At 66.9% G+C, this 24,345-nt stretch overlaps 1 protein-coding gene across 5 annotated transcripts in view; it reads left to right on the forward strand.

Annotated features, from left to right (window-relative positions):
• MORN1 (MORN repeat containing 1) overlaps window positions 1-22,927 on the forward strand; it is a 29,172-nt gene extending 6,245 nt beyond the window's left edge. For 4 of the 5 annotated variants that reach the window (XM_037146938.2, XM_037146937.2, XM_053660421.1 and 1 more), the window contains 8 exons: window positions 1,839-1,935; window positions 3,013-3,123; window positions 5,804-5,927; window positions 6,172-6,320; window positions 12,775-12,908; window positions 13,033-13,112; window positions 20,669-20,715; window positions 22,605-22,927. In XM_037146938.2, coding sequence (XP_037002833.2) covers window positions 1,839-1,935; window positions 3,013-3,123; window positions 5,804-5,927; window positions 6,172-6,320; window positions 12,775-12,908; window positions 13,033-13,112; window positions 20,669-20,715; window positions 22,605-22,753 — 891 coding nt within the window. In that variant the 3' untranslated portion in view covers window positions 22,754-22,927. The remainder of the gene's footprint in view (window positions 1-1,838; window positions 1,936-3,012; window positions 3,124-5,803; window positions 5,928-6,171; window positions 6,321-12,774; window positions 12,909-13,032; window positions 13,113-20,668; window positions 20,716-22,604) is intronic. The other variant, XM_053660423.1, reaches the window with a different exon arrangement.
• Window positions 22,928-24,345: the final 1,418 nt, after the last annotated feature.

Here is a 24,345-nt window from a genome sequence, read left to right on the forward strand (position 1 = left end):
CTGGGCTGCAGCTTTGTTGGAAGGGTGAGGAGCGGGCAGCTGGCTGGACAGTGGCCCCTCGGAGTCCCCGGTCACCCTGGCCCGGCCTGCAGATGCCAGGACCCCAACAAGCCCTCGGGAGGCAGCAGCGTCACCGACCTGGAACGTTGTGCGGGTGCCCACACGTCCCTCCCATTCGGGAGCCTGGTGTTTGCTGCGCGTCCCCAGGGTTCAGACACTGCCCGCCCACCAGGCCGCTCAGTGGTGTCCACACCTTGTGGACCCTCCTGTGCAGAGGGACGCCCCGCCACGGCCCGAGGCCGGGACACCCCACCCCCGGGCCTCGACCCGGCCTGAACGGTGCCGGCTTCCGTGAGCGGCAGACCCAGGTCTGCCTGGGCACGGCGGGCGCAGAAGCAGCCCCCGGGAAGGCACACGACCTTCCTCAGAGAAACCAGCCTCGGGTTTCCAGGAAGCTGGGAAGTGCTTCCTGCGCTGAGAGCAGGGTCCAGCACTTACTTCCGACAGTTCATTCCAGAGCATTCGGCACGTGGAGGCCAAGTGCTGTCAGGGAGAGGGGCCTGGGGCCGGGCCAGCCTGACACTCAGCCTGGGGCGCCCAGCGGCCCAGCCGGCGGGACACAGACGTAGCCCCCCTCACGGTTGCTCGTGAGAACACGCCCCACACAGGGCTCCCCCCCCCCAGTCCCACGGGGGCCAGCCACACAGGGGTCCCCGCCCGGCCTTGCCAGGCCCTGCCCAGGCAGGGTGGAGAGACAGCGGTGTGTGCGCCTGTGCTGGTCCCGGCCTCTGGGGGAAAGGGCAGACGTTCCCAGGCGTGGTTTGCGACACCCACTGCAAGTGTCCGCCCTGCTGCTGTGACACTTCTCATGGGGACGTGTCACCCGGTTCTGGTCCATTACCCAGAACAGGGCTGTGGGCCCGCCTCGGGCGCCCCTCCTTTGTGACCAGCCTCGACTGCTCTGGACCCAGACAGGGCCCCGCCCCTCGGTGGGGCGCGTGGCTTCGTGGGCAGGGCCGGTCCCACGGGCCTGTCTGCACCGCCACCCCCAGGGCACCTGGGCCTGGAGCCCGGCCTCAGCCACGCTTCCTTCCCGGCGTTCCTTTCCCCCGCCTGCAGCTCCCGTTGCAGAGACCCGGGGTCCCCTGTGGGCAGCAGCCCCAAGGAGGGCACCGGCCGCAGCCCCCTGTCCCCGCTCGGCGTCCTGGGCCCCATGGAGGACGGCGCAGGAACCGGGCCCGACTGGCTTCTGCGGAAGAGGACACAGAACCAAACAGACTGCCAGTCACTCTCTTCCAATTCACAGGCGTATAAAACGCTCTCGCAATCTCGAAACTTTCCACAGAAATGAGTTCCCTGATGTTTCACACTGTGATCCCCCCGCCGTGTGCGAGGCTTAGAAAGAGGCTCATTGTGGGGGCGGCCGCCCGGGGGGAGCGGCAGGCAGGCTCGCCGGGCCTGCGGCTGAGTGGGCGCGAACGGGCTCCGGTGGGCCTTTTTGTGGTCATGGGGCCACCCTCCTCCCTACGGCGCCTCAGCCCCCCCCCCCCGTGGCTGCGCGGAGGCTCAGCCTCCTCGCTGGTGCCACGTCTCTTGCTGGAAGGCTCTTCCTGCCAGAAAGTGCGCACCTCGCGGCACTCGGGTTTGGGGCCTGCGCCGCTGCTCCCTGACCTCCTGGCTCCGTGACATTCTGTGTGGACACACGCGAAGCATTCAGAGGCAGGGCGAGTTCCCACCCCGAGGACCACGGGGTCCCCCGGGGCCGAGCAGGCCCCCCGGCCCCGTGTCCCGCATCCTGGGCAGATGGGGCCTGCTGAGCCCCCTGGTTCTCTCTGCAGGGACAGTGGCACAGTGATGTCTTCAGTGGCCTGGGCAGCATGGCCCACTGCTCCGGGGTCGTCTATCGGGGCATGTGGATCAACGGCCACCCAGTGGGTAGGTGTCCCCGGCCCCCCGAGCCACTTGAGGGCCTCGGGTGGGGTCGCCTCTCGGTCTGGGTCCTCTCAAGTCACGTGGGAGTCTTTGGACCCAGGGGCAGGGGAGGGGGCGGGGGGCTGGGGTGAACGGAATCCGAAATCCTACACGAGAAGCACATTTCAGTGTGGTTCGGAAGGGGGCCTGCTGCGGGCAAGGCCCCCGGTCCCAGGGTCCCCCACCCACAGGGCCTGTGCCTCTGCATCCTCAGCCTCCATCCTGCCCCCACCTGAGCGCCCTGCTCTGTGATGTGAGCCGGCAGGGGCCTCCTCTGGGGGGCTGCCTCCGAGCATTACAGTGGGGTGCCACCCTGCTCCTGTCCAGGACAGGGGGCCACACCAGCACCCTTGGTGGGGAAAGGCGCCAGGGGCACCAATGTCAACTGCCCCAGCCCACGAGCCAGATGGACTCAGAGTGGGGGCCAAAGTCCCAGGAGGGGAAGGGGCCAGGGCTGGGGGGAGGAGCCCTGGCCCCCCAGGCACACCCCCGGGGGTACATGGCCACCCCACAGCCAGGGCTCAGGGCTGGGCCCAGGCACCCCCGCTCAGGGGGAGGCCCCGATCCCCCCGCCCCCCAGCCTCAGGCGGGGCTCGGGTCCTCCTCTCAGCAGCATCGCCCTGGGAAGGAACCAGGTCTCCCCCCCTCAGACTCGGCGTCCTGCCAGAAGCCCTGGGTGGGACACAGCCTCGCTTCCCCCGTCAGAGTCCCGGCCGGCCACCCCGCAGCCCCACACACACCTGGTGGATGCCCCGCAGCCCCTTTAACCCGGTCCAGTCCGCCCCGAAACGGCCACTTCGGGGGACAGCAGCTGGCCCCGCGGTGGCCGCCCCATCTCAGTCTCACTGACGCCTGGGCCGCTCCTCAGAGGGAGGGACGCCGTCCGCACGCTCAGACCTGCCGGCGGGGCCCCTCTCAGTTCCACAGGGTGTCCTGCCCGTTAGGGGAGAGGCCCCGCAGTGGGGTGGGACCCAACCCCGGCGGGCAGCACCCAGCACCCAGCACCCAGCACCCAGCAGCGCCGCCTCCACTCTCTCCCAGCGCGAGCTGCGAGGATCGTGATTCTGGGCCCGGAGATGACGTGCGTGGCCGCCGGCTCCTCGTTCCCGGTGTGCGTTCAGCTGCAGCAGGAGGACGGGGCCGTGGCCGAGAGTAAGCATCCCCGTGGGGGTGGCCGACCTTTTCAGAACGATGACCAGGTGTCGGGTTCTAGGACAGGAAGCCACGAGTATGACAGTGCGTGTGTGGGTGTGTGTGGACACGCGTGCTCTGTGTGCTCGTGGTTGTCACATACCTCGTGGAGCGAGAGGACAGTAGCTGTGGCCCCATGTGCGTGAGCGCAGGCCAGGCTCCACCCCACGCAGTGACAGGTCCCCGTCCCTCGGGCTGCTCTCTCATGTGACCCAGCCCTGTGGTGCTGGGGGGGCGGACACGCTGACACCCCACAGCCCTTCTAAGGGGAGAGCGAGCCCCCCACCCGAGACACCGTGGGGGCCGGCCCACCCACCAGCGAACCCCCAAGGCCGCTGCACACTGACCCCGCTCCGTGCAGCGCACCATGAAATTCACCCACGTTGGGCCCTGGCTGGTGTGGCTCAGTGGACTGAGTGCAGGCCTGTGAATCAAATGGTCGCAGGTTCGATTCCCAGTCAGAGCACACGCCTGGGTTGCAGGCCAGGTTCCTAGTGCAGGGCACGCGAGAGGCAATCACACACTGATATTTCTCTCCCTCTCTCACCTTTCCTTCCCCTCTCTCTAAAAATAAATAAATAAAATATTTTTTTAAAAGAAAGAAACCACATTAAAAAAATTCACCCACGTTGGCCACTCCACGACCTCCCGTGGATTGGTGGCCGGGCAGCCCTCCCCGCCATGGGCACGTCCTCCATCCTGCTTCCATTTCCGTCAACCTCCAGGTCCTCCTTTTGACGCTCTGTTGCTAGGGCATCAACGCGGGGGATTCTTATGCCACGGAATTCACTGACCCCTCCTTGTGGCGCCCTGGCCGTGGTCACCCCTGGTGACGGCTCTGCCCGCCCTCCGCCGTCCTGGTACTCGGCGGGACGCGGTACTGGGCGCCCCAGCTGTGTGGTCCGCATCCCCGCCTTTTCGCCGCGACCCGCAGGCGGCTGTGCCCCCTCCAGCCGCGCCGGCATCCCCGCCTCTCAGCCGAGGGGCTCGCACCATCCGGTTCCCTGCGATGGCTGCTACGCAGGTTCGACGCCCGGTCTCGCTGTCTGTTCCCCACTTTCCTCGGCAGTCTCTTCCGCTTTGCGCTCAACTGCTACCTCTTTGGACCGAGTGCCTTTCCTTGCTTCATTGCATCTCCTTTACCGTTGGCTTCGTCTTCGCCGCCCTTCCTTTGGTTATTGTAGGGGCTGAGAGTGAACAACCCTCTATCTCACCCACCGGCCCCCAGGCTTCTCCGCCTGCGGCAGGCGGGCGAGTCACTCCACCCCGTCTCCCTGCAGCTGGTGTCCCCCGTCCGACCACTTCCTGACGCACAGCCACCGCTTTTGTTTAGACGCCACTCGCCTTTTGGACAGTGTTCAACTTCCCTGACCCCTGTGGCTCAGTGGGTTGGGCAAGTCACTAGCGAGAGGTCACAGGCTCGATTTCTGGTCGGTTCACAGGCCTGGGTTGCAGGCCGGGCCCCTGGGGGGGGGGGCCGCGTACAGGAGGCATCCGATCCATGTTTCCCTCTCGACGTTGATATTTCCCTCTCTCTCCTTCTCCCTCTTCTCCTCTCTCTCTAATAAATGAATAAACACATAAAAATGGAGAAAGAGCGTGGAATGCAAAGGAGGGGGCCTCCCCCGCGTGGCCACATCCTGGCTCTGCTCCGTCCTCCCAGGCCCCCTGGGGACACTCGCCCTTCTGCCCGAAGGATTTAGCCTAACATTTCTTGTCACTCAGGTTTTCTGGTGACGGGTTCTTCCAGCTTTCGAGGGTCTGTGAATGTCTTGCATGTACTTTCATTTTTCACTGTGGTTTTCCTTGTGCCCTGGCCTGAGGGCGGGCTCGCCCCAGGTGCCCGTGCGGCGCCCAGTCCGCTGAGCCAGCGGCCTGGTGACGGGGCCACGCAGCCCGTTCCCTGCCTTGCAGGGCTGCCTGTCCTGCCTGGTGCCCAGGACCCGGGGACCAGTGTCGCTCTGTGTGTCCTGTGCTTCTTGGCTGCCAGACGCAGGAGGGCGAACCAGCTCTGGCGGCTCCATCTGGACCTGAACCTGTCGGAGCCGATCGGACTGCGGCTGTTTTTCAGGCCACACGTGGCTCCGCGTCTTCCCAAGTCCGGGTCCTTCCTGGGTCTGCCCGGCTGCGCCTTCCCCAGGTCTCAGCCCCGGGGGCCTGAGGGGCAGTCAGTGGCTGCCACCGCCCCTCCTTCTCAATCGGACCCTGAGCCCCGGAGCCCTTGGGACCAGCCCTGTCCTGGGTACCGTGGAGGCGCAGATGGGTTTGACAGCTGGTCCCTGGGTCAGGGCGGAAGATGGGTAGTGGGGGGCCATGTGCCCCAGGTGGCCAGGCCCAGGAGGGAGGCAAGCCTCCGGGTGTCTGCCTGTGCCATTGCACGGCCAGCGGACGCCCTCCATTGGGACCTGCCAGCGCCAGAGGCACGGTGGGCACCCTGGGCCCTGAACCGGCTCGGGAACGAGCAGTGTGGACGGCTCTGCTGAAGGGCTGGGGGGCAGCGAAGGTCGCACGAGGTGCAGCTGGGGCTGTGTTGTGAAGGCCCCGCCCCAGGCCCAGCTCCCTGAGCCCCAGGGGAGGAGCCCGGGCCCTTGGGGCTGCTCCCCTGCCCCTGGCACACTGGGCTTCTGTCTCCTTCTGGAAGGCGAGGATGGCCGGGTGCTGAGGGTCTCGGCGGGCGTCAGATACGTGCAGCTCCCGGCCCACTCGGACGTCTGCTTCTTCCACGTGGACCAGGACAGGCGGGAGGCGCCCATCCAGACCCCATTGTGAGTCGGGGTGTCCGGGAAACCCCCATGTGGGGCAGGGGTCAAGGAGGAGGGGACTGAGCGGAGGCCCCTGGGAGGTCCACGAGGCTCCCCCCAGCACAGGTGGCCCAGCAGGGCCCAGCAGACACAGCCGTCAGAAGGGAGGGAGCACAGGCGCCCAGTGGGTGCTGGCCAGGCAGAGACCCGGGGGCCAGGTGACCCGGCCCCCACATGGAGCTGACCCACCGCTGCTGTCCCTCCACAGTGGGTTCGAGTGCATTGCCTACCCGCTGTCCAGCGCCTCCCTTGGCAGCCCGGAGCCCAGAGCCGCCCCGGAAAGCACCAGAGACCTGGGGGCAGCGCTGACGTCAGACGCCTTGCATGGCCGGGGGGACACCCCCGGTGACCTGCCTGGTGAGTGGAGGGGACATGTGGTCAGCAGCGGGCAGTGCGTCGGTGGCAGCAGCTGCCCAGACCTGGACGCAGTGGACCTGGGGGCAGGCTGTCCCGGGGGATCGTGCGCAGCCCACAGGCCCTGAGGGACAGCAGACAGCACGCCGCCCTCGGGACAGTCCCCACACAGCGGGGACACCTGGAGGTGCCCCACCCCTGCCCCCGCCCCGCCCCCCGCAGGCAGCTCAGGGCCCCATGTTTCTGTCCAGCTGAGACCCTCTCGGTCGGAGCTGTAGGCGGCTCAGCTCCTGCTGAATCACGGCCGCGTGGAGGCTGCCTCGGGCCCAGGGCCCCCGCCCGACATGTATCTGGGACCAAGTGGGGATGACAGGCCGGGCTGCTATTTCTCCACCCTCTTCCAGCCAAAGGTCCCTGTGCCTGTGTTTCCCTCTCCTGCAAAGTGAGGCCACAGCCACGGCTGCCCCCGGGACGGCTGCCCCCGAGTCCCCACCACAGGCGCGGGGAGGGGCCCTTTCTGCTCTCTAGTCCCTTAAAGCCGGCATTTCCCTCTCGGGACAGCTCACCCCTGAACCCTGGGCAGGACTGACCTTGCTGCGGCCACCAGAGGTGCCCGCACGAGACACTCAGCCCTTTGCACAGGGGCCTGTCTGCTCTGGGCCACGGCCATGCTGGCCATCTGCTGTCCCCCTGGTGGACTCTGCAGAGGAAATGACCTAGCGGTGGATTTCAGTTCTGCCGTTGGGAGGACAGTGGCCAGGAGAGAACCAGAAATGGCAATGGCCGCAGCAAGGGGTCCACTCTGCCCACCTTTACGCCTCACCTTGCAATTCAGAGTTCGGGGCGGGCCCCGATCACCAGGCTCTGGGGGACTGCACAAGCGCCAGCCATCACGCCCCTGTTCCAGCTAGCAGGAGGGGAAGCTTGAGGCGCACAGAAGCCTCCTGGGCGCCACACCTCGCCAGGCACAGGGAGACAGGAAACGGCTTGCCAGCCAAAACCTGGGTCTGTGACTGCGCGGCAGGGGGCGGCACATACCCCGTGCCAGGTGGCCGTCTCTGCCAAATGCTCCGGAAACTCAGATGAGAGACCCGCTGTCAGCCGACACCCCTGGGCCCCGCGGGGTGCACCGCCCTCGGGACCACACGGGCAGGGGCCTGGCCACTCAGGCAGCCGAGGCCAGTGCCCCGTCGGCACCTGCCCAGGGAAGCAGGTGACCGGCCATGCACTGCTGCCACCTCTCCCTCTTGTCCACGGACGTCGGGCAGTGAGTGACAAAGACCCCCTGGTGGTGAAGACGTGCAGACGGACGCACGTCCCTCCACCCAGCAGGGAGTGTGGGGGCCGGCCCCGAGCCTGCTGCCGGCATCTGCAGCTCACGAGGGTCTCGGGGAGCAGGTGGCCCCCGGAGGGGTGGGCTGCCGGGCAAGTGCCGCGAGGAGCCGACACCCCACACCCTGTCGCAGGCCCGCAGCAGGGCCCCGCGGCCACCACCTGTCCTGGACGGGAGACCCCCCAGGTCCTGAGCACGGGCCCAGTGGGTGGAGGCGGGGCTGCAGGTCTGTCCCCCGTGAAACCATCCTCAGTGTCCTGGTTGGACTCCAGCGGTCAGCAGGGGGCGCGGGCAGCCTGGCCGCCGCTGTGAGCGCCGCCTGGAAGGGACACCTCTGTTCAGCAGAACGTTCCAGCTGCCATCCGGACCCACACCTGTGAGCCGGGAGGGGCTGTCCTCGGCGCCGGGGGAGAGCAGGGAGGGGGCGTGCTCTGTGCCGCCTCTGGAGGAGAACGGGCACGTGTCACGTCGCACGTTTAAAGTGATGGCCCATGTTCCGCCATGTTCTAGAACTCGGGCACATGCTGGCAGCTGGGGGTGCGTGGAGCTTGTCCCCAGGAGGTGGGCACAGCCACAGGGACCCACCCCTGACATCACGTCCCTTCCCCGGGCAGCCCGGGTCTCTCTGATGGAAGGAGGTGTGTGTCCCCATCCCCTATGGGCTTCGCAACGTGAAGCCATGGAGCCTGGTGCCTTAGCACTCGGGGGAGAGGAGCCCTGGAGTCCACTGCCCACTGGGCAAGGCCACTGGGTCTCAGCCCCGCCCCCACCGTGCAGGGCCCACCCAGCGCCCACCCTGGAGCTGGCCACCTCCATGCCCGGTGGGACCAAGTTCTTGGCCCAAGACAGGCAATTAAGAAGATAAACCCTCTACACACGTGGCTTCCAGTCGTACGAGGAAGCGCAGGGAGGAGAGAGACGGCCTCTTCCCGGAGGCCTGCTGTGGCCCTGCGTCCCGCTGCCTGTTGATGTGAAATATTTCGGCGGCTTGCTTGTTTCTAACCCTCATTGAGAAGAAAAGGCAATTCCCTCTACACGTGGTCGATGGCCAGACAACCTGAACGCAGTTCCAGTTTAATTCCAGCACCTAGAATTCACTGACAAAGCGCGTTGATTTTACATTCAGACAGATTTTTGTTTGTGGCTTGTTAACCTTCTGTAGCTCCCACCCACAGCTCTGAACGGCGGGACCCATTTTTGGGACCCACCACCATCGGCGGGACCTCTGCCCCCGACCCCTGTCCCTCAAGCCCGTTGGGTCAACGCAGGTGCGGACGGGGGCCGAGGGGCCCGGTCAGGCTGGGGGCGCCCAGCGGCGCACACAATCCCCCGCAGATCGTATCTGGAAACCCGAAGAGCTGCAGCCGCCAGAGAGAACCTCGGGCTGCTTTTTCTCTTTCTTTTTCCCTTTTCGTTTTTAACGCACAAAGCCCTCCCAGGAGGTGTCTCCCGCGGAGCTGAGTGGCTGGCTCCCTTTTCCCTGCGCTGAGCACGCGGCTCTGGGCGTCCATCAGACGGGGTCTCAGAAGAAGTGCCCGTCATTGTGAGACAGTTTTAAAAACCAAGGTGCCTTTGGCCGCTAAACCTGTGGCGCCACTAAAACTGACGGGCCGTGTCTCGGAGAACTGGGGGCGACCTTGCTGCCTCTGGCAGGGCTGCGGTCTGCAGTTCGTGCAGCGGAGAGGTGTGGGGGTCTGCGCATTTCAAGGAAAACCTGGGCCTCAGCTTCTAGTCTGGGGACCGCCACACACACAGGCCGTCCTAGAGAGGGACCAGAGGACGCCGCACAGGCGTGCAGCTGGGACAGCAGGGACTGCCTCAGACGCCGGGCGTGAGGGGCCGCCCGCCTGGAGCCAGGCGCCAGAGCAGGGGCGCAGGGCCCAGAGGTCACAGCACCTGGCTGCATCCCTGTCACCCCTCCCACTGTCCCCATGAGGGCTGGTCACCTGCCCTCCTGCTCCTCCACCACCCAGGACGTGCTGCAGCTTCGGGCTGGGGCAGAGCGGGTTAGTGGCTCCTCAGGGAGCCCGTGGGGTGTTTGCCCGCCTCGCCCTGACCGTGCCAGACGGGTGCCCCAGCTCCGGCACCTGCCCCTCGACCTGCACTCGAACAGCTCCTGCAAACAGGGGCAGGCAGCAGAAGCAGACTTGGAAAGAACCCCCATCAGCCCCGGGTCTTGGTGGCTGGCCAGCGAAACATGCCCCCTTTCGAGTTCCATTTTCGATTCCAGCCCCTCGGGGCACCCAGCAGCAAAAACAGGTGTGCTGTGCCCCAAGGTGGGGGGCACGGCGTTGTGTCCAGGAGGGGCTTAGCAGCCAGCTTGGGGCCAGCAAGACGGACGGCTGCTCGCGGAGAAACTTTGGCAACAGGGACAGTGCGACCACTGGAGGCGGTGGCTCCAAGGTGCGCACACTGTGTCCTCACTCCTCCAACCACACAGGGGGCCCGTGGGGACATCCACTTCGTGTCAGACTCGTTTTCCGTGCCTCAGAACGTGTGCTGGGCAGAGGAGGCCCTCCAAATAGTGACCCGGCTCCTGTGGGGGTGCCATGGGGCCGGGCACGGTCTGGGTGACCAGGGCCAGTGGACATGGGACCTCACGCCCACCTCTCCGGGCCCCAGCCGGGCCACCGGTCCCCTTGCTGGCCTGCCTCTCACTCAAGATGCTGCGGGGTGTCAGGTGCACCCAGGGGACAGCAGCTCTTGACGCTCAGCCCTTCGTGGGAAGAGCACGCAGGTTTCGCTCTGGCAGCCTGGGCCACGGTGACGGGACTGCCAGCCTTTCCCGCCTCTTCCCTTCCCGGTCCCTCTCCTGGTGCCTCAGGGTGCGCAGATGGCAGACTGCGGCTGAAGCAAGGGCTGCAGGGCCAGGAGGCCGAGGCTGGGGGAGGGGTCCCTGCTCCACCTCTGTCCCCTGCGGGGCTGGGCAGCCTTCCCCCCATCCCCCTCGTTGGCCACCATCGGTCAAGGGCCCAGAGGTGCACAGCCCAGGCTGCAGCATCTCTGTACCGCTGTCATCCGTGTGCCCAGGACACGCGCGCCCCAGGCCCTGCTGCTGGGAGACCCTCCCCACGGGGCCCGCCTGGCCAGCCCTGAGGGACGGAGGGGCAGAAGCTGGTCCCAACGCCCAGAGCTCTCCTGGCTGGTCCCTCAGGGCACGCAGAGGCCACCCCTGTCAGGACCCCATAACTGTCTCCCTGCCGGTCCCCCAGGGTCTCCAGACTGCGGGGCCCAGAGGGCAGACTGGGCCCTCAGCCTGGGAAGATCTTGGCGGGAAGGGGCTCCTTGGGAGTGCGTGTGTGCCTGCCTGCACACGCATGCACACCCCGTGTGGGGCGCTCGGGCAGAGGAAGACAGGCCCGAACGCGCGCTGCCGGGCGAGCAGGGACCCGGTGCAGAGGGCCGGGCACTGAGGGAGCGTGCCCCCCTGGGGGCCCTCGGGCCACCTCCCCCTGCCGTGGGCCCTGGGGGCCCAGCACTGCGCGTCCCTGCGGTGGCAGGTTGCGCCGCCCCCTGTGCAGTGAGGCCCTTGGCTGGGCGGGTGTGCCCTCAGGACCAACGGGGTGTGTCTGTCACCTTTCTGACTCACTTAGCTGGAGCGAGCGTTTAGGGCGGCCGCTGGAGGCCTGTTTATTCCGGTGGTTTCCTGTCCTACACAGGTGACTGGGGAGCCTAATTGTGTCGGCTGTTAAGAGATAATTAATAGACGTTTCCCTCCCAGCGAGGTCAGGCCGCCCGATCCCCCTGGCGGCCCAGCCCCCATCCGCAGTGCCCCTCCACGGGGCAGCACGGTGACCTTTCTCTCACGGATAAGCTACAGCTGCCACCGCTACAGCCGTCGTCTCTGAGTGCGGAGCTGGGCCTCTGCTCCCGGGCCCGGCCTGGAGGCCGTCCTGGCCGGGAGCACCCCCAGAAACGTGCCGGAGCCACTTGGGCCCCCCAGGACGGGCAGGACCCTCCATTCTCTCGGCACGCTGCCCAGGGTCTGTGGAGCCCCAGCAGGCCTGCGGCTCGGCCCCAAGGGCAGGCAGGGTGTCAGCCAGGTCTGACTTCCTCTGGGTGGGACCTGCCAGCCTCCCCTTCAGTGGTGCGGCCCCCGGGGCCCATGTCTGCAGGAGCGAGGGGGGTGAGCACAGGGACTCAGGGGTGTGATTCGAGGGTGCAGCCCGGAGTGCAGGAGAGACGGGGCAACATGGGCCCCACCTGGAGCGTGAGAGGTGGAGGCAGGGGCCAGGAGGTGGAACCCGCCGTGGGGCTGTGGAGAGGCCAGGACTGGAGGCAGGGTGCGGGGTGTCACCAGGTTCCCGGCCGAGGAACCAGGAAGGGGGTGCTCTCTCGCCGAGAGGGAGACAGGAGAGGTGGGAATCGGGTTGGGGCACAGTGGCATCAGTGACGGGAGGGAGGCAGCAGGAAAGGTCACTGCAGCCTATGAGCCAGGGAGCAAGTGGGGCTCTGGGGGCCGACGCCAGGGGTGGGGACAGCAGGCCCAGGATGTGGGACACGTGACCTTCAGCAAATGGAGAGAAGCCTCGTGCCAACCGTCCCCCCACCACTGGGCAGGCACAGCCTGGAATGGGTGTTTAATGACTAGAGTCCCCACCGTCACCTCCCAAGAGCTGTCACTTCCCCAGGGGGACTGCAGGCCACACAGGGCCCCCTGGCCCCCGCTCCACCCCCAACGCTCCTCGCCACCATCCGCACTGGGGGCAGATCACCCCGCAGGGGGCTGGCTGGACAGACCGGAGGCAGCGGGAGGGCGTCAGAGAAGGAGGGTCGGCGTGCTCAGCCTGAGGTGGAGGGAGCCTGGCCCACTGGCCAGGCCCTGGGGTCAGAGAGGGGGTGGGCCTGGCTTCCCAGGAGACCACCCGGTGAGGGAGGCCGCAGGAGTCCCACCAAGGGTAGTGTGTCATCAGGAGGAAGTGCTGGGGCCCCGGGGCTGTGAGGGAGAGCACTCGGAAGGTGGAATGGGACTCGGGTGAGGGAGGGACAGGGGACCCAGCCCCCGGCCCCAGGGCCGTCCTGCTCCAGCCCTGCCGCCCACGTGGCCACCTCTCTGGGGTCTGTGCTTTGTGATGCTGGAAGGGCCTTCTGTCCATTTTTCTGGGAAAACCTCTCTACCCTCAGCAGGGGGACGCAGTGCCTGCTGCCCGGAGGACTGCCGGCGGGTGGAGCGCGGCCGTGCCGAGTTCCTGGACATCCGCCTCGGGCCCCCTCCGCCCGGGTACCACCCCATCCCGTTCCTGGACTGCCTGAGTAAGGTGGGGGCAGGGGACCCCCCAGGACTGAGTCCACATGCTGCCCAACCCTGCAGCCAGCGTGTCGGGGTGCACGGAGGGGAGCAACCAGGGACCCCCCTGAGTGCCTCCCTGCTGCTCTAAGCAGAAGGCGAGCAGCAGGCCCGGGGGCGACCTGGGCCCCAGGACAGGGGCGCCCACTGTGCGGGACCCACCCGGAGGCAGCAGGTAGGAGAGCTCGTCCCTCTCACGGACTTTGGGGGGTGGTCTGTCGCCCCGCCCCTGGGCCACGGCTGTGCACCTTCTCTGCACGCCTGCCTTGGTTTCCCCCAGCCTTCGACACCACAGATACTGTGGGCCGCCACAGGCCCAGGGGTGGGAATGGTTTCCAAGGCCTAGAGAGTGGGGACTCTGGGCTTGCTCCCTGGGTGGGGGCACACGGCCTGGTCTAGCACCGAGGAGGAGACTCGCCCGGCAGCAGAAGCAGCGCAAGGTGGCCCCAGCAGGGTCCTTGCAGCTGCCAGCCCCTCCGGGACTTGCTCAGACAGGTTGAGGCAGGCAGAGCATAGCAGCCACTTGCCCGAGGGACACTCTTCAGGCGGGTGGGCCAGGGGGTACCGTGGGATGCACCGGTCCTCGGTGCTGGGGGCTCAGCTGGCTGTCTCGCGCCAGGGGCAAAGCCCACCCACCCTGCAGAGGAGACGGAGGCTTGTCCAGAGTCAGTTCGGACTCCCACTGGACAGGCCAGAGGGGCGACCGTGGCCTGTGGGGAGGCATGGCCCCGTTGCTCTGTGCTTCCGGTGATACCCTTTCCAGCCCAGGGAGGTGCGCTCCCTGGGAAGGCTCCCCTGGCCTCGGCTCTCAGGGGCAGTGTGTCCTTCCCCGACACACAGGCCACGGACACTCAGGTGAGACTGGACCTGGCCTCCCTCCCCCGGGAGCCGTGGGGGGGTGAGATGCAACACCTGAGCGACCAGCACTGCCGCCGGCCACCTGTAGCCTCCTTGCAGGCAGGGGTGGGGGGTCCTGGGACATGGAGGCAGAAGTCCCGGAAATGCAGCCCCCAGGCCCCGAGAGAAACCACCGCCCCTGACAGACACACGGCCTCCCCGGGGGACACAGAAGAGCCTCGGGGGCTGGGGGGATGGCAGGGCTCCGACCCTGCGTGGGGCCCGCCAGCCCCCCTGAAGCCAAGGCTGGCTCTCCGGGGAGCCTCGCACTGCCTGAAACCAGTGCACCTTTCTTGACGCCGCCAGCTGGGGTGGGAGGGAGGAGCGTCGAAACAGCCGCAGAAAGGGACAGAGGCCTCGGGCACAGACCCAGCTAACACACTCCAGGAAAACAAATAAATTCGGCGGAAGGGAGCAGCGGCTGCAGGTCCACCTGCAATGAGAGGACACATCGGTGCCACCAGGGACAGGGCACGAGCCGGGAACACTCGCGGCCGCCGCAGTGTAGCGAGCTGGTGAGCCTCGGATCCCGTGCAAAGCCGTCCGTCTGCGCCTGCGCCTGCGCCTGCGCCGCAGGGTGGACTAAACGTGGTGCGCGCTTGCGCAGTAGCTGCGGAGGCGCAGATGTGCAGGAACGTCCACAAGTGCTCAGTGTCTCCGGCGGAGACCTGCGGAGCGCCGACAGCTGACACTCAAGAGTCTCGGGAACCAAACCCGAGGTGCTCACCGTGGCAACTCGGACGTGAGCGTGAGGTGGAAACGTCTCATTTCAGCCAAAACAAGGCCTTGCGCCAATGGCCTGCAGAGCAGCGGGAGCGTGCAGCTCGGACCCCGGCCCTGCGGTGCTGCTGCGGGCCCCAGGGTCCCCGTATCTGAGACGGAGTTGTAATCAGCAGCCACAGTTGTGATCAGAATGTCCCAGGGGTTGGACATTTGCCAGGACTCGGCCACAGGACGGGACGGGGACAGGGAGGCCCCTGATACCCAGCTGCCCTGGCAGGAGCGTGTGAACGACAGACAGACCCACATGGGGTGGAGAAACTCGCGGGCTCCTGCCGACACAGGACCTTGGCGCTTTCTGGCCCCCTGTGCTTGTCACCCCTCCCCCTCAGCACCTGCCACCCCCTGTCCACCCCACCAGGCTGCCTTGGGCCATTGCAGGGACCCCAGGGCCAGACCCCAGAACAGCCAGGCCGGCCGCCTGCCCACCTGCATCCCAAACCACAATTTTGCCTTGTTGAACAACCTCCCTGCCTGAGTGCAGTGGCCTTCAAGCCAAGGCTGCAGGGGCACCCACGGGTCTCATCCAACACAGCCCCTGGGGACACAGGCCAGCGGCCACCGTTCCAGCCCAGAGCCAAGCTGACCTCGGCCACAGCCACCCCAGACTGCAGGCTTTCTCGTTTCCCTTGTCCCCCAGCAACCCCAGGACACCCCCATCTCAGGACCCACTGTGTCCCCTCGAGGAGGACGCAGACACTGACAGGCTGACCACAAACTGTCACTAATGCGTCTCCCACAAGTTCTGGTTTGGGGCCAGCCAGCAGACACACACCGTCAACGGCTCCCCGGGGCGCTCACAGCTGTGGCCAGAGCCCCCACACCCCACAGCCACCACTCGACAGCCCCTAACACCTGTCGGCAGCGTTCGGCCTGTCTGGTAATCCTCCGTCCCCACGAAGATGGGGGTGACGCCCATAATTTCGGTGGAATTCACTTGAGTGTTCCCGAGGACGGTGGTCTTCTGTCCCCACTTCAGGTGTGATTCCACAGCCTCTTCTCCGAGTGACGAAACCTACCTTTGTGCCCTAGAATCGGCACTTCCATGGGGCAAGTGGCTGAGGCTCTCGGTCTGGGGTGCAGGCAAGGGCCTCATGGACGCGCCCTACACACGGGCTCTCAGGCAGTGAGCCGCTCTGGGAAGGGGGCGCCTGCAACGGCGCTTGGGCCCCACCCCATGGAGTGAGGGGTTCACGCCCACAGGCAGTGTCCTGGTGACCTGACCAGGAGGGCCCGCTTGGTTGCAGAGGGTTGTGGCCATTCAACCCCGGTCCCCCACCCGTGGATAGGGCTCTGGCCTCTCCCTGCTGCTTCGTGAGTGGCTTCTGCGTTTGGCCGCCGAGCTGCTGGCTCACGTGCACCCCGATGCCAGGCCAGCCCACGCTGTGGGCCTGCCTCCCCGGGAAAGGCGGCTCCCGTGGCGGCCTCTTGCGTTCCTTCGGAGACATTCCTGACACGTCACGCAGCTCCACAACGTGACACAGAGCCCGTCGGTTCCTGAGTGAGGTGACGTGGTGTCAGCCACAAAACACAGACTCAGTTCCTAAATGCGGCCAGGAGTCAGCCGGCCGCCCGGAGGATTCCGGCAGAAGCGGGCATGGCGCCCCGCTCGCCTTCCCGAAAAACCCTAAGCTGAGCTTTGGGACCGAGCCGGCGCCTGCCGCCCCGCCGAGCCCCCAACCAGCTGTTGGGTGGGAAGTGCACGGCACGACCTTGCCCATGATTGCTCATTGACGGCTGGGCAAAGATGCCGGAGCCCTCCCCCAGACCGCTCAGAGAAAAATGGCTTTAATTAAGACTTCCGTGATTAGTCATTTAATCAGTCATTAGGCCAACACAGATGGCGCCAATTAATTTTTTTACTTAAGTACGTAGTTGGTCCTCACAGCCCCTCCACCTGGGCCGTGGGTGACCCCTGAGCATCGAGTCGACCACAGGCCTCTGTCCCCTTGAAAGGTGACCCCTCCTGGTGACCTAGCTCCTCAGCTACCCCAGCCACAGGACGACCGCCGCCTCCTCATCTGCTGAGTGCAGACCAGCCCTGGGGGGGCTCAGAGAGACTCTGAACAGGAGCCACAGCCCAGCGACCGCCGCTGTGTCAGGGACCCCGAGGCCTCCGACTGCAGCCCAGTCACCTCCGAGGACAGGTCCTGGATGTTCCGTCCCCCCCACTCTTGAGTCCCCCACCAGGCCCAGCCCAGGTTTGCCCCAAGAAATCCCGCGTGAGGTCCAGGGTGAAGTCCAAGGCTCCCGTCTGCAGCTCACTGGCGCTTGGCCTGGGTCCTGCGCGGTGCCCCTGGCGTTTGGCACCTGTCCGCCCCTCAGCTGGGAGGGCCTCCCCCACCACAGGGGTGTGTCCTGGGCACTGCCTGGCCGTGGGTGGTCCTGCAGGCCCAGCAGGTTGTGGGTCTCTCTCAGTAGGTGAGACTCCTGGGGTGGCTGCAGCCCTCCCTTGGCTCCACAAACAGGGCCCTGTACCCGGGTCAGGTCTCAGGTCCCCATGCCCCGAGCCGTGCCTGCGCGCCCATTTCATAGACTGGGACAACAATGACCAGGGCCAGGCCTCATGGAGCCCCGAGCTATGGCCAAGAGCGTGCTCTGACCCCGGGGCCGCCAAGCCCACAATCCCAAGGATCTCTCAGTGGGCCTTAGGGGGGACAGGCTCCGGTCACTAGGGAACGGTCACTCCAGAACAGGAACCCCTCCCTTCCTCCACCGTTTGTGCGCTTGGCCAAGAGGCCTAGTACCGCTCCTGGTGCCTCACTGGGCTCGGCGGCTACAGCAGAAGCACAGGTGAGCCCAGGCACTGGGCTTCTCTCCGCCTGCAGCCCTTTCCCCAGCTCTGCTCACTGGCTCCCCTGACCCAGGCCTCACGCTGCGGAGCTTGGCTGCAGTGGCTGTCACCTTAGCAATGGCTCTGTGTGGGCCAGGTGTGCTCCTGGAGACTCCAGAGGATGAGGCCAGGGCACGTTCAGGGGCTTCCCAGGGCAGCCCTGCCCCGCACCTGCCCCAGGAGAGGCAGCGTCAAGAGGGCCGGTCCAGGGTGCACAGCTCCCACAGGATGCTCTTGGGCCCCAGGAGAGGGGAGGGTGTGGCCGTGGGGACACCAAGGCCACTGTACTGACAAGCAGCCAGCTGGGCTGCGGGGTCACTTGGGGAGCTTAGCACCCAGTGGGACCCAGCAGGGTCACCCTTGCAGGGAGCTGCCACGCCCTCCCCCACTTGAAAGCCCTTGCCTCTCCTGGCCTCAGCTCGGCCATGTGCCCCACTGGGGCAGGCAGGTGGCTCAGTCCAGCGGGCCTATTGGGGACCCGGGATGGCCCCACCATGGGAGCAGAGGGGCACAGCCCATCTCTCAGGGACATAGTGAGGACAAGATGCCACTTCCGGCCTGGAGGGCAGCCCCGCGCCCCAGGCTCAGAGGTGGGCAGGGCAGGGGCAAGAGTCCGCCCTCTGGAATAGACCGCAGATGGGAGCCAGCACTGTCTGGGCGCCTCGTCTCGGTTTGCTCTGTCGGATGCCTGCAGGGGGCTGAGTTTGCCCTCAACGAACCAGTGGGAACCCAGATGCAGGTGACAAGGGAGCGGCAGTGACAGTCGCCATGAGCCCTGCAGGAGGGGCACCCGGGTGGGTTTGGGGCGCCCTGGGCGGAGATGGAGTTGGGAGTCCCGGAGCCCAGGTGGGTTAAGGTCACAGGGGAGAGCCCCAGGGTCTGTGGAGAGCGTGGACCAGTGCTTGGGTATGCGTCTGTGTGAGTGTGCATGCGTGTGCACACGCAAGGGAAGAACCACCAGGCTGACTGAAGACGGCTGAGTGCAGGGCTCGCACGGGCTGCAGGAAGGGCTCCTTCCGGCAGCCGGGCCGGAAGTTTCCGGACTCAGTGGCCTGCCGGTAGCGCTCACAGGTGTGGCCTCCGTCGGGGGCAATGCCTGCGCCTCTGGAACCCACTGAGCAAAGCTGAATGGCGAGACCCAAGGGGATCACTGTTTCCAAGTAACGGCACCAAGACATGAGAAGACAAACGTGCCGCCACAGGTGAAATTCACAGCATCTGGCACCTGATTGCCGGTCGCCAGGCACAGAAAATGTCAGAAGGTCTGACCCGTAAGGAGGATCCCCGATGGATCACAGCCGATGTGGGGAGGACGCAGCTGGAAGAACGAACTCACAGTGGTCCCCCTGGCGAGTGGCGCGGGAAGGCGAGGAAGGAGTGGGGGGCGGGGGATCCACGGGCGGTGGCACAGGACAGCACTCGCCGGGGGTCAGCGGCTGAGCAGACGGGAAGGGCACGGGGCACAGACCTTGGGGACAACACTGACGGGTGGGGGACAGCGTCTTGGTCTGGGGGACGACTTCCGGCCGCCAGACCCACAGGAAACGGGAGGCTCACAAGTGGTGGGGGGAGGGGACGAGGTGTTCAAACCATTTTCGATTTCGATGAAAACCCCACAGACCCAAGGCCCGTGAACTGGAGGGGAGCGGGCCCAGGTGGTCAAGGGGAGGCTGCAGAGGAGGGACCGCAGGACAGAGGGGCGGAGCCCTGGCCCGCACATCGGGGTCTCAGCCAGAGGCCCCGCTGCCTCCCGATTCCCGACTCCAGGAGCCGTTGCCCAATCGGTGCTTCTGGGGTGACACTGCCGTCCAGGGCTCTGGCCGGCCCTCGGCGCAGTCTCTGGGGGACATGTCCCAGATCTCTAGGGGAGCCAGGTCCGACCCGTGGGTCTGCGGGCGCGCCAGCCAGCCGGCGCCTCTGGCTGCTCCCGTGCAGGGTCCCCAGCCTCCTGCGGGCTCTGCCGGTGTCGCTCCCAGCCCTGGGGCTCCGTAGAAGTGCCCCGGCTCTTTGAGCCCCGTTTACTTCTCTTGAAGACGGCAGCCCGGCCGACTTTGCTTATTCTTAGCGCCAAGTCATTTCTCTGCCTCCTTCCTCCCCGCACTTCAGAGGCCTTGATGTGGCTCTGGGGGCCAGCCAAAGCCCGTCCCCCGGACTCCAAATGAAGTCATTTTAAAACCTTTTGTCTTTACATTTTTATCACCCAAACCAGGCATGTGGTATTTACTTGGCGAGGGGCCAGAACCTGGCAGGTCTCCGAGCCCCAGCCAGGGAGCACCACGCTCCCACCCTCCAGCCACAGGGAACACTCTGCCGGGTGGGGGGGCGGGGGTCTTTCTGGCCCCCCAGTCCCTTTGGTTGGAACATTCAGGGCACAGCCCGGCCGGTCGCACCTGGGGCCTCTGGGCCGCCCGGAGCTGGAGGACTCGGTGCCCGGGCCTCGCAGCCGCCTCTCCCCTAAGGACGCATGTAGAAGGCCGACAGTTTGACTCCGGAGCTTGGCAGGGGCGCTGGGTCAGGTGCCCTGCCGGGGGCACAGCCAGGTCCTCCAGGACATGTGACCCTCCCTGGGGCAGGTGGGTGGGCCCATCACCCACTGTGGAGTGGGACCCAAGCGGCTGGCGGGCCCCCCCGAGACCCCGGTCGAGACAGAAATGCTCAGATGGGTCATCCCCTCCTCCCCCCACCCACCCGAAAGCCCGGACAGCACTGGCCGGAAGGGCAGATCCCCGTCCCTTGGACGCAGGCCTGGCCCCGGGACCCCACCTGCCCGGTCTTGGTCTTCACCTGCCGCCTCCTCCCCACCGCTTTGCGAGGTGGAAACTCCCCTCTGCTGCTGGGCGGGGCCGCGTCGCCCTGTGGCCCCCGCCCCTCACTGACCCCGGGCTCCGGCCGCCTGTCGCTTCTTACTGGTTTGACAGTGTCCCTCCCAGTGGGCTCCGGGCCTCGGCTGTTCTCTGAGTGGCCCTGCTGCTGGCCAGGCCAGGAGACGCCAGGGCCGGGGGCAGAGCTGGGTCACCGCTTGTGACCTTCTCCGGCAGGTGCAGGCCCAGTGGCCGGCGGGGGTGGCACGTGCTGGCCCCCAATGCTGAGGAGGGGCCTCCAGGGTCAGGACAGCCACACTGTGCCCTCTGGCGTGGCCCCTTTCGGGGGGTGGCTCGGGGTGCCGCACACTCGGCCCCCTGGGAGGCACATTCGGGTCCATCTTTCTCTCCCCCCTGCAGGCCCGACGGGGCGGCCGGGGCAGGGCCGAGGACGGAGGCCTTCCCAGGTAGGCGGGCCGGGGGAGGACGCCACCAAGTGGGCCATCTCCGGGGGTCAGATGGGGACGGGTCAACCCCATCACCCTGGAGGGGTGCAGGCCCTCTCCCTCCGAGCGTGGCTGCAGGAGGGCCCGGATCGGGCAGGTGCCTGGCCGGCCCCCACACAGGCTCTCAGACGCCCCAGAGGGCAGCCCCAGGGCCCCGGGCAGGGAGGGGGCTGTGGACTGTCCCAGGGCCCTCCCCAAGGCCCGGCCCCTCATAAAGGCTGCGGGCACCAGGCAGGGCATGCGGCGGAGGGTGCGGGCCAGCTCTGGGAGCCTCTCTGTCGCCTCAGCCCAGTGACCGTCCCTGCCTCCTGTCTCCATGGCAGGCCCCCTTGCCGCTGGCAGCAAAGTCCCGAAAGGCCCCTGTGTGTGGTGGGGAAGGCTGGGGCCTGGGCAGCGCCCCACCTGCCCTTTGGGCCAAGACAGCCTGTCCTCAGGCAGCCGCACGTCTGCTGACCGCCCCCCCCTCGGGACCCCCATGTGTGACTGAAGCGGAAGTAGTGTGGGTGGGTGGAGGGGCCGGGGGTCCCCTGGACTTCACGGGCCCCTGAGGAGAAGCAACTTCCAGGCTTTTAAGGGCAAAGCCAATGGGTAGCCTGACCCCGGGCTGGACTCTGCGGGGGGGGGGGGGGGGGGGACGCCGGGCAAAAGGCCCAGGACAGGCCACGTGGGGGTCGGGGTTGGACCTCGGGTGTATCCGAGGCCCCCAGTGTGGCCCCCACAGGCCCCTTCCCACCGGCCCCCCGGCCTCAGGACAAGGTCGCTCGAGGGCTGTGGCTGGTTTTGGGGCCACCGCCACTGAGTCCTCGCGGCTCCCGCAGTGCCCTTGGCCGCGGTCGGGGCGGCCGAGTTCCCGGGAAACACCTAGAGACCGGCTGCTTGGAAACACGGTGTTGCCATGCGCGGCCGCTCCTCCGCGGCCAGGGAGGCCCTGTGCCCCCGGCTGCGGAATGCGGCCCCTCCCAGGCGCCCGGCCCAGCCCCCAACGGCAGTTTTCTGAAGGAGCTGATTCCAGCCAAGCCCCCCCCCGCCCCCCGCTGGCGGGCCCCCGCCAGCGCTGGCTGCCCCAGGAACTCGGTGTCGGGGGTCCCGGGCCTGAGGGAGGGTCCCTGCGCGGCCTGTCTTCCAGACGGGCGCTGGAACGTCCCCCGGGTGCAGCCGGCTCCCGCGCCCTGGTGCAGCTGCGGCCGCATTCCTGGTGTGAGGCCGGGCCAGCTCGCGAGCTTTTTCCACGCTCCGGTGCCAGCCCCAGAGGCTCAGGGGTGGGGGAGGGCGGTTTCCATGGCAACCTCACTTTCTGTTATTTCTTATTTTCTCTTTTACGGTTTCTCCTACTTCGAAGCTCTCCAGACAGTTTACAGACAGCAAAGAGGGAAAGTGCTTTCCCTCCCCAGCAGGGTCCCCCGCAGAGCAGCCCCCACAGCACCCCCTGCAGGACTGGGGCAGGCAGGGGCTTTGCAATAGACAAGCAGGGCTTCAGCGTCTTAACTATTCAGAAAAAACATTTTAGAGGAAACAAAGTCTTTTTCTCCTAAAACATGGGAAGATCTTTTCAAAAGGGTCCCGGTGCCCAGCCACACGGCCCCTCAATGGGAAGGGGCCCTGCCCCTGCCCGGCCTCCCCCGAGCCTTGCCCAGCCCACCTCACCGGGCTGCCCCCCACCCCCACTCTGCCCCCCAGAGCCCAGGGCTGCAGCTCGGCCTGTGCCCTGAGGACTCACTGTGCCCCAAGCAGCTGGGCCACAGAGGGTAGCCCGGTTGGGGGGGCAGGGAGGGGCAGACCTGAGGGTTTCTCATGGGGGGTGGGCGGCAGCCTGGCAGAGGGCCAGTGTGAACTCGTCCCCTCTCCTGCAGGGGACTATGTCATCATGGTCCAAGACGTCACCGCCCCGCCGTTCCTGGGCCACACTCTGCCCACGGCCTTCCAACACCTTCGGGTCTCTGTGAAGGGGCCTGGTCAGCAGCCCCCCGTCCCCGGAGAAGACCCCAAAGCCCAGAACTAGGAGGGCCACCAGCCACGGAGGATGGTGTCCCTGCAGGAGACCCCTCGTTTTGGAGAGGACAGAGGCTGCCTCTGCTTCCCTGGGCACTGCCCCTTCTGCCTCCCTCCGTAGTGAGTCAGACTGGGGGCCGAGGAGCCCCACACGCACCCCAGGGCCGCCGGCTTTAATAAAGTGCTCAACGCTGACTGCTGAGTGGCGTGGCCCCTCCCCACACCATGGACACAGGCGGCTCCTTGGGGGGTCCCAGTTCCCACCGTGGGGGCGTCACCAGTCACCCCCATGGGCTGGCATATCTGCTCACCCCAACTCCCCCCAGTCCGGCGGTGCAGCCCTGCACCTCTGCCCTTGGCCTCCTCCCCACGCCCCCTGCCCGGTGGGGATGCGAGGCCCCGCGAGCAGCTGGGGAGTCAGAACCCCCTCCCCGACGAGAGAGCAGGAGATGAAGGCGCCGAGCAGGCGACTGGTTTTCTGGGAACCGGCTGCCGGCTGCAGGAGCCACTCCACGTTTTGGGCCTCAGCTGCCAAAACGCACTTGGGGTGCGCAGGCAGGGCTGCCCGGAAGGTGGGTGGTGGGCTGGCCGCCCCCCATCCTTTCAGCTGACCACCTGCTCCGGCTTTCACAGAAAAACAGGAGTGGGGAGGGGCCCCCCAGGTCATCGGCACGGTCACCTCTGGCCCGAGTGCACGGTCCATGCCATCCCCCCCCACAATCCCCCACATGGCTGCAGCGGCCACGGGCCGCCATGGTTCTCCCCTGCCTTCCCCAGCTGCCCAGCATTGGGGCCAGGTTTGGTCCCCACTTGCTGGTGCTCACCTGCCTCCTGGTCCTTTCTGCGGCCTGGGCCCCTCCCCAGCACCAGACCCAGACCGCCGGCTGCGAGACGCCCGGTCCAGCAACACCGGGTGGCCTCCGTGCGGCGTCAAAGGCATGTCAGACCACACACGTCCCAAACGGAGTTCCCGAGGGTCCCACAGGCCAGCTCCAGCCCCGACGGTGGCACCGCCTGCCTTCGCTCCTGCGCGGTGGCCAGCAAGTCCGGCCCTGTCTTCCAGGCCCAGCAGGTGCCACCGGGCCACACCCAAGCCATGCCCGGCACCGAAAGGCCCCCAGAGCTGCAGCCCCGTCTCCTGGCGCTGGTTCTCTCTGGCCAACCGCACGGCCCCAGCACCCCTGCCCTGCGCCTGCCCACCGTCTCCCAGGGGTCTCCTCACCCCGGCGTCCTCCTTCCTTCCCTCGTCCCATTGTGGGCCAGCAGGACGCTCACTGCACTTACATGTTGCTCATCGCCTGCCGAAGGGCGGCGTTTGGGCAGCTTTGCTCGCTACCCCGCGAGGCGCACTGCCTGACAGAGAGCCGGCCGCGGCACACCCGTGCCGGGGCCGCGTGGGTCTGCGGCGCCTGACCGTGCCGGGCAGTGCTGCAGAGGCACCGGAGACCACAAGGCCGATGAGGTGAAGCAGGAAGGACTGACAGACGGGCAGACGCAGGGGCGGTGGGGGGACAGGTGAGCAGACGGAAGCGGGGAGAGGGCCTGAGTGGCTGGGGGCAGAAGCGTGGGTTAAAGGACAGGCGGAGGGTCGCGTGACTGGGT

The sequence above is a fragment of the Artibeus jamaicensis genome, unplaced genomic scaffold, assembly GCF_021234435.1.
Source record: "Artibeus jamaicensis isolate MK-2021 breed Jamaican fruit bat unplaced genomic scaffold, CSHL_Jam_final scaffold_847, whole genome shotgun sequence".
NCBI classification, from domain to species: domain Eukaryota; kingdom Metazoa; phylum Chordata; class Mammalia; order Chiroptera; family Phyllostomidae; genus Artibeus; species Artibeus jamaicensis.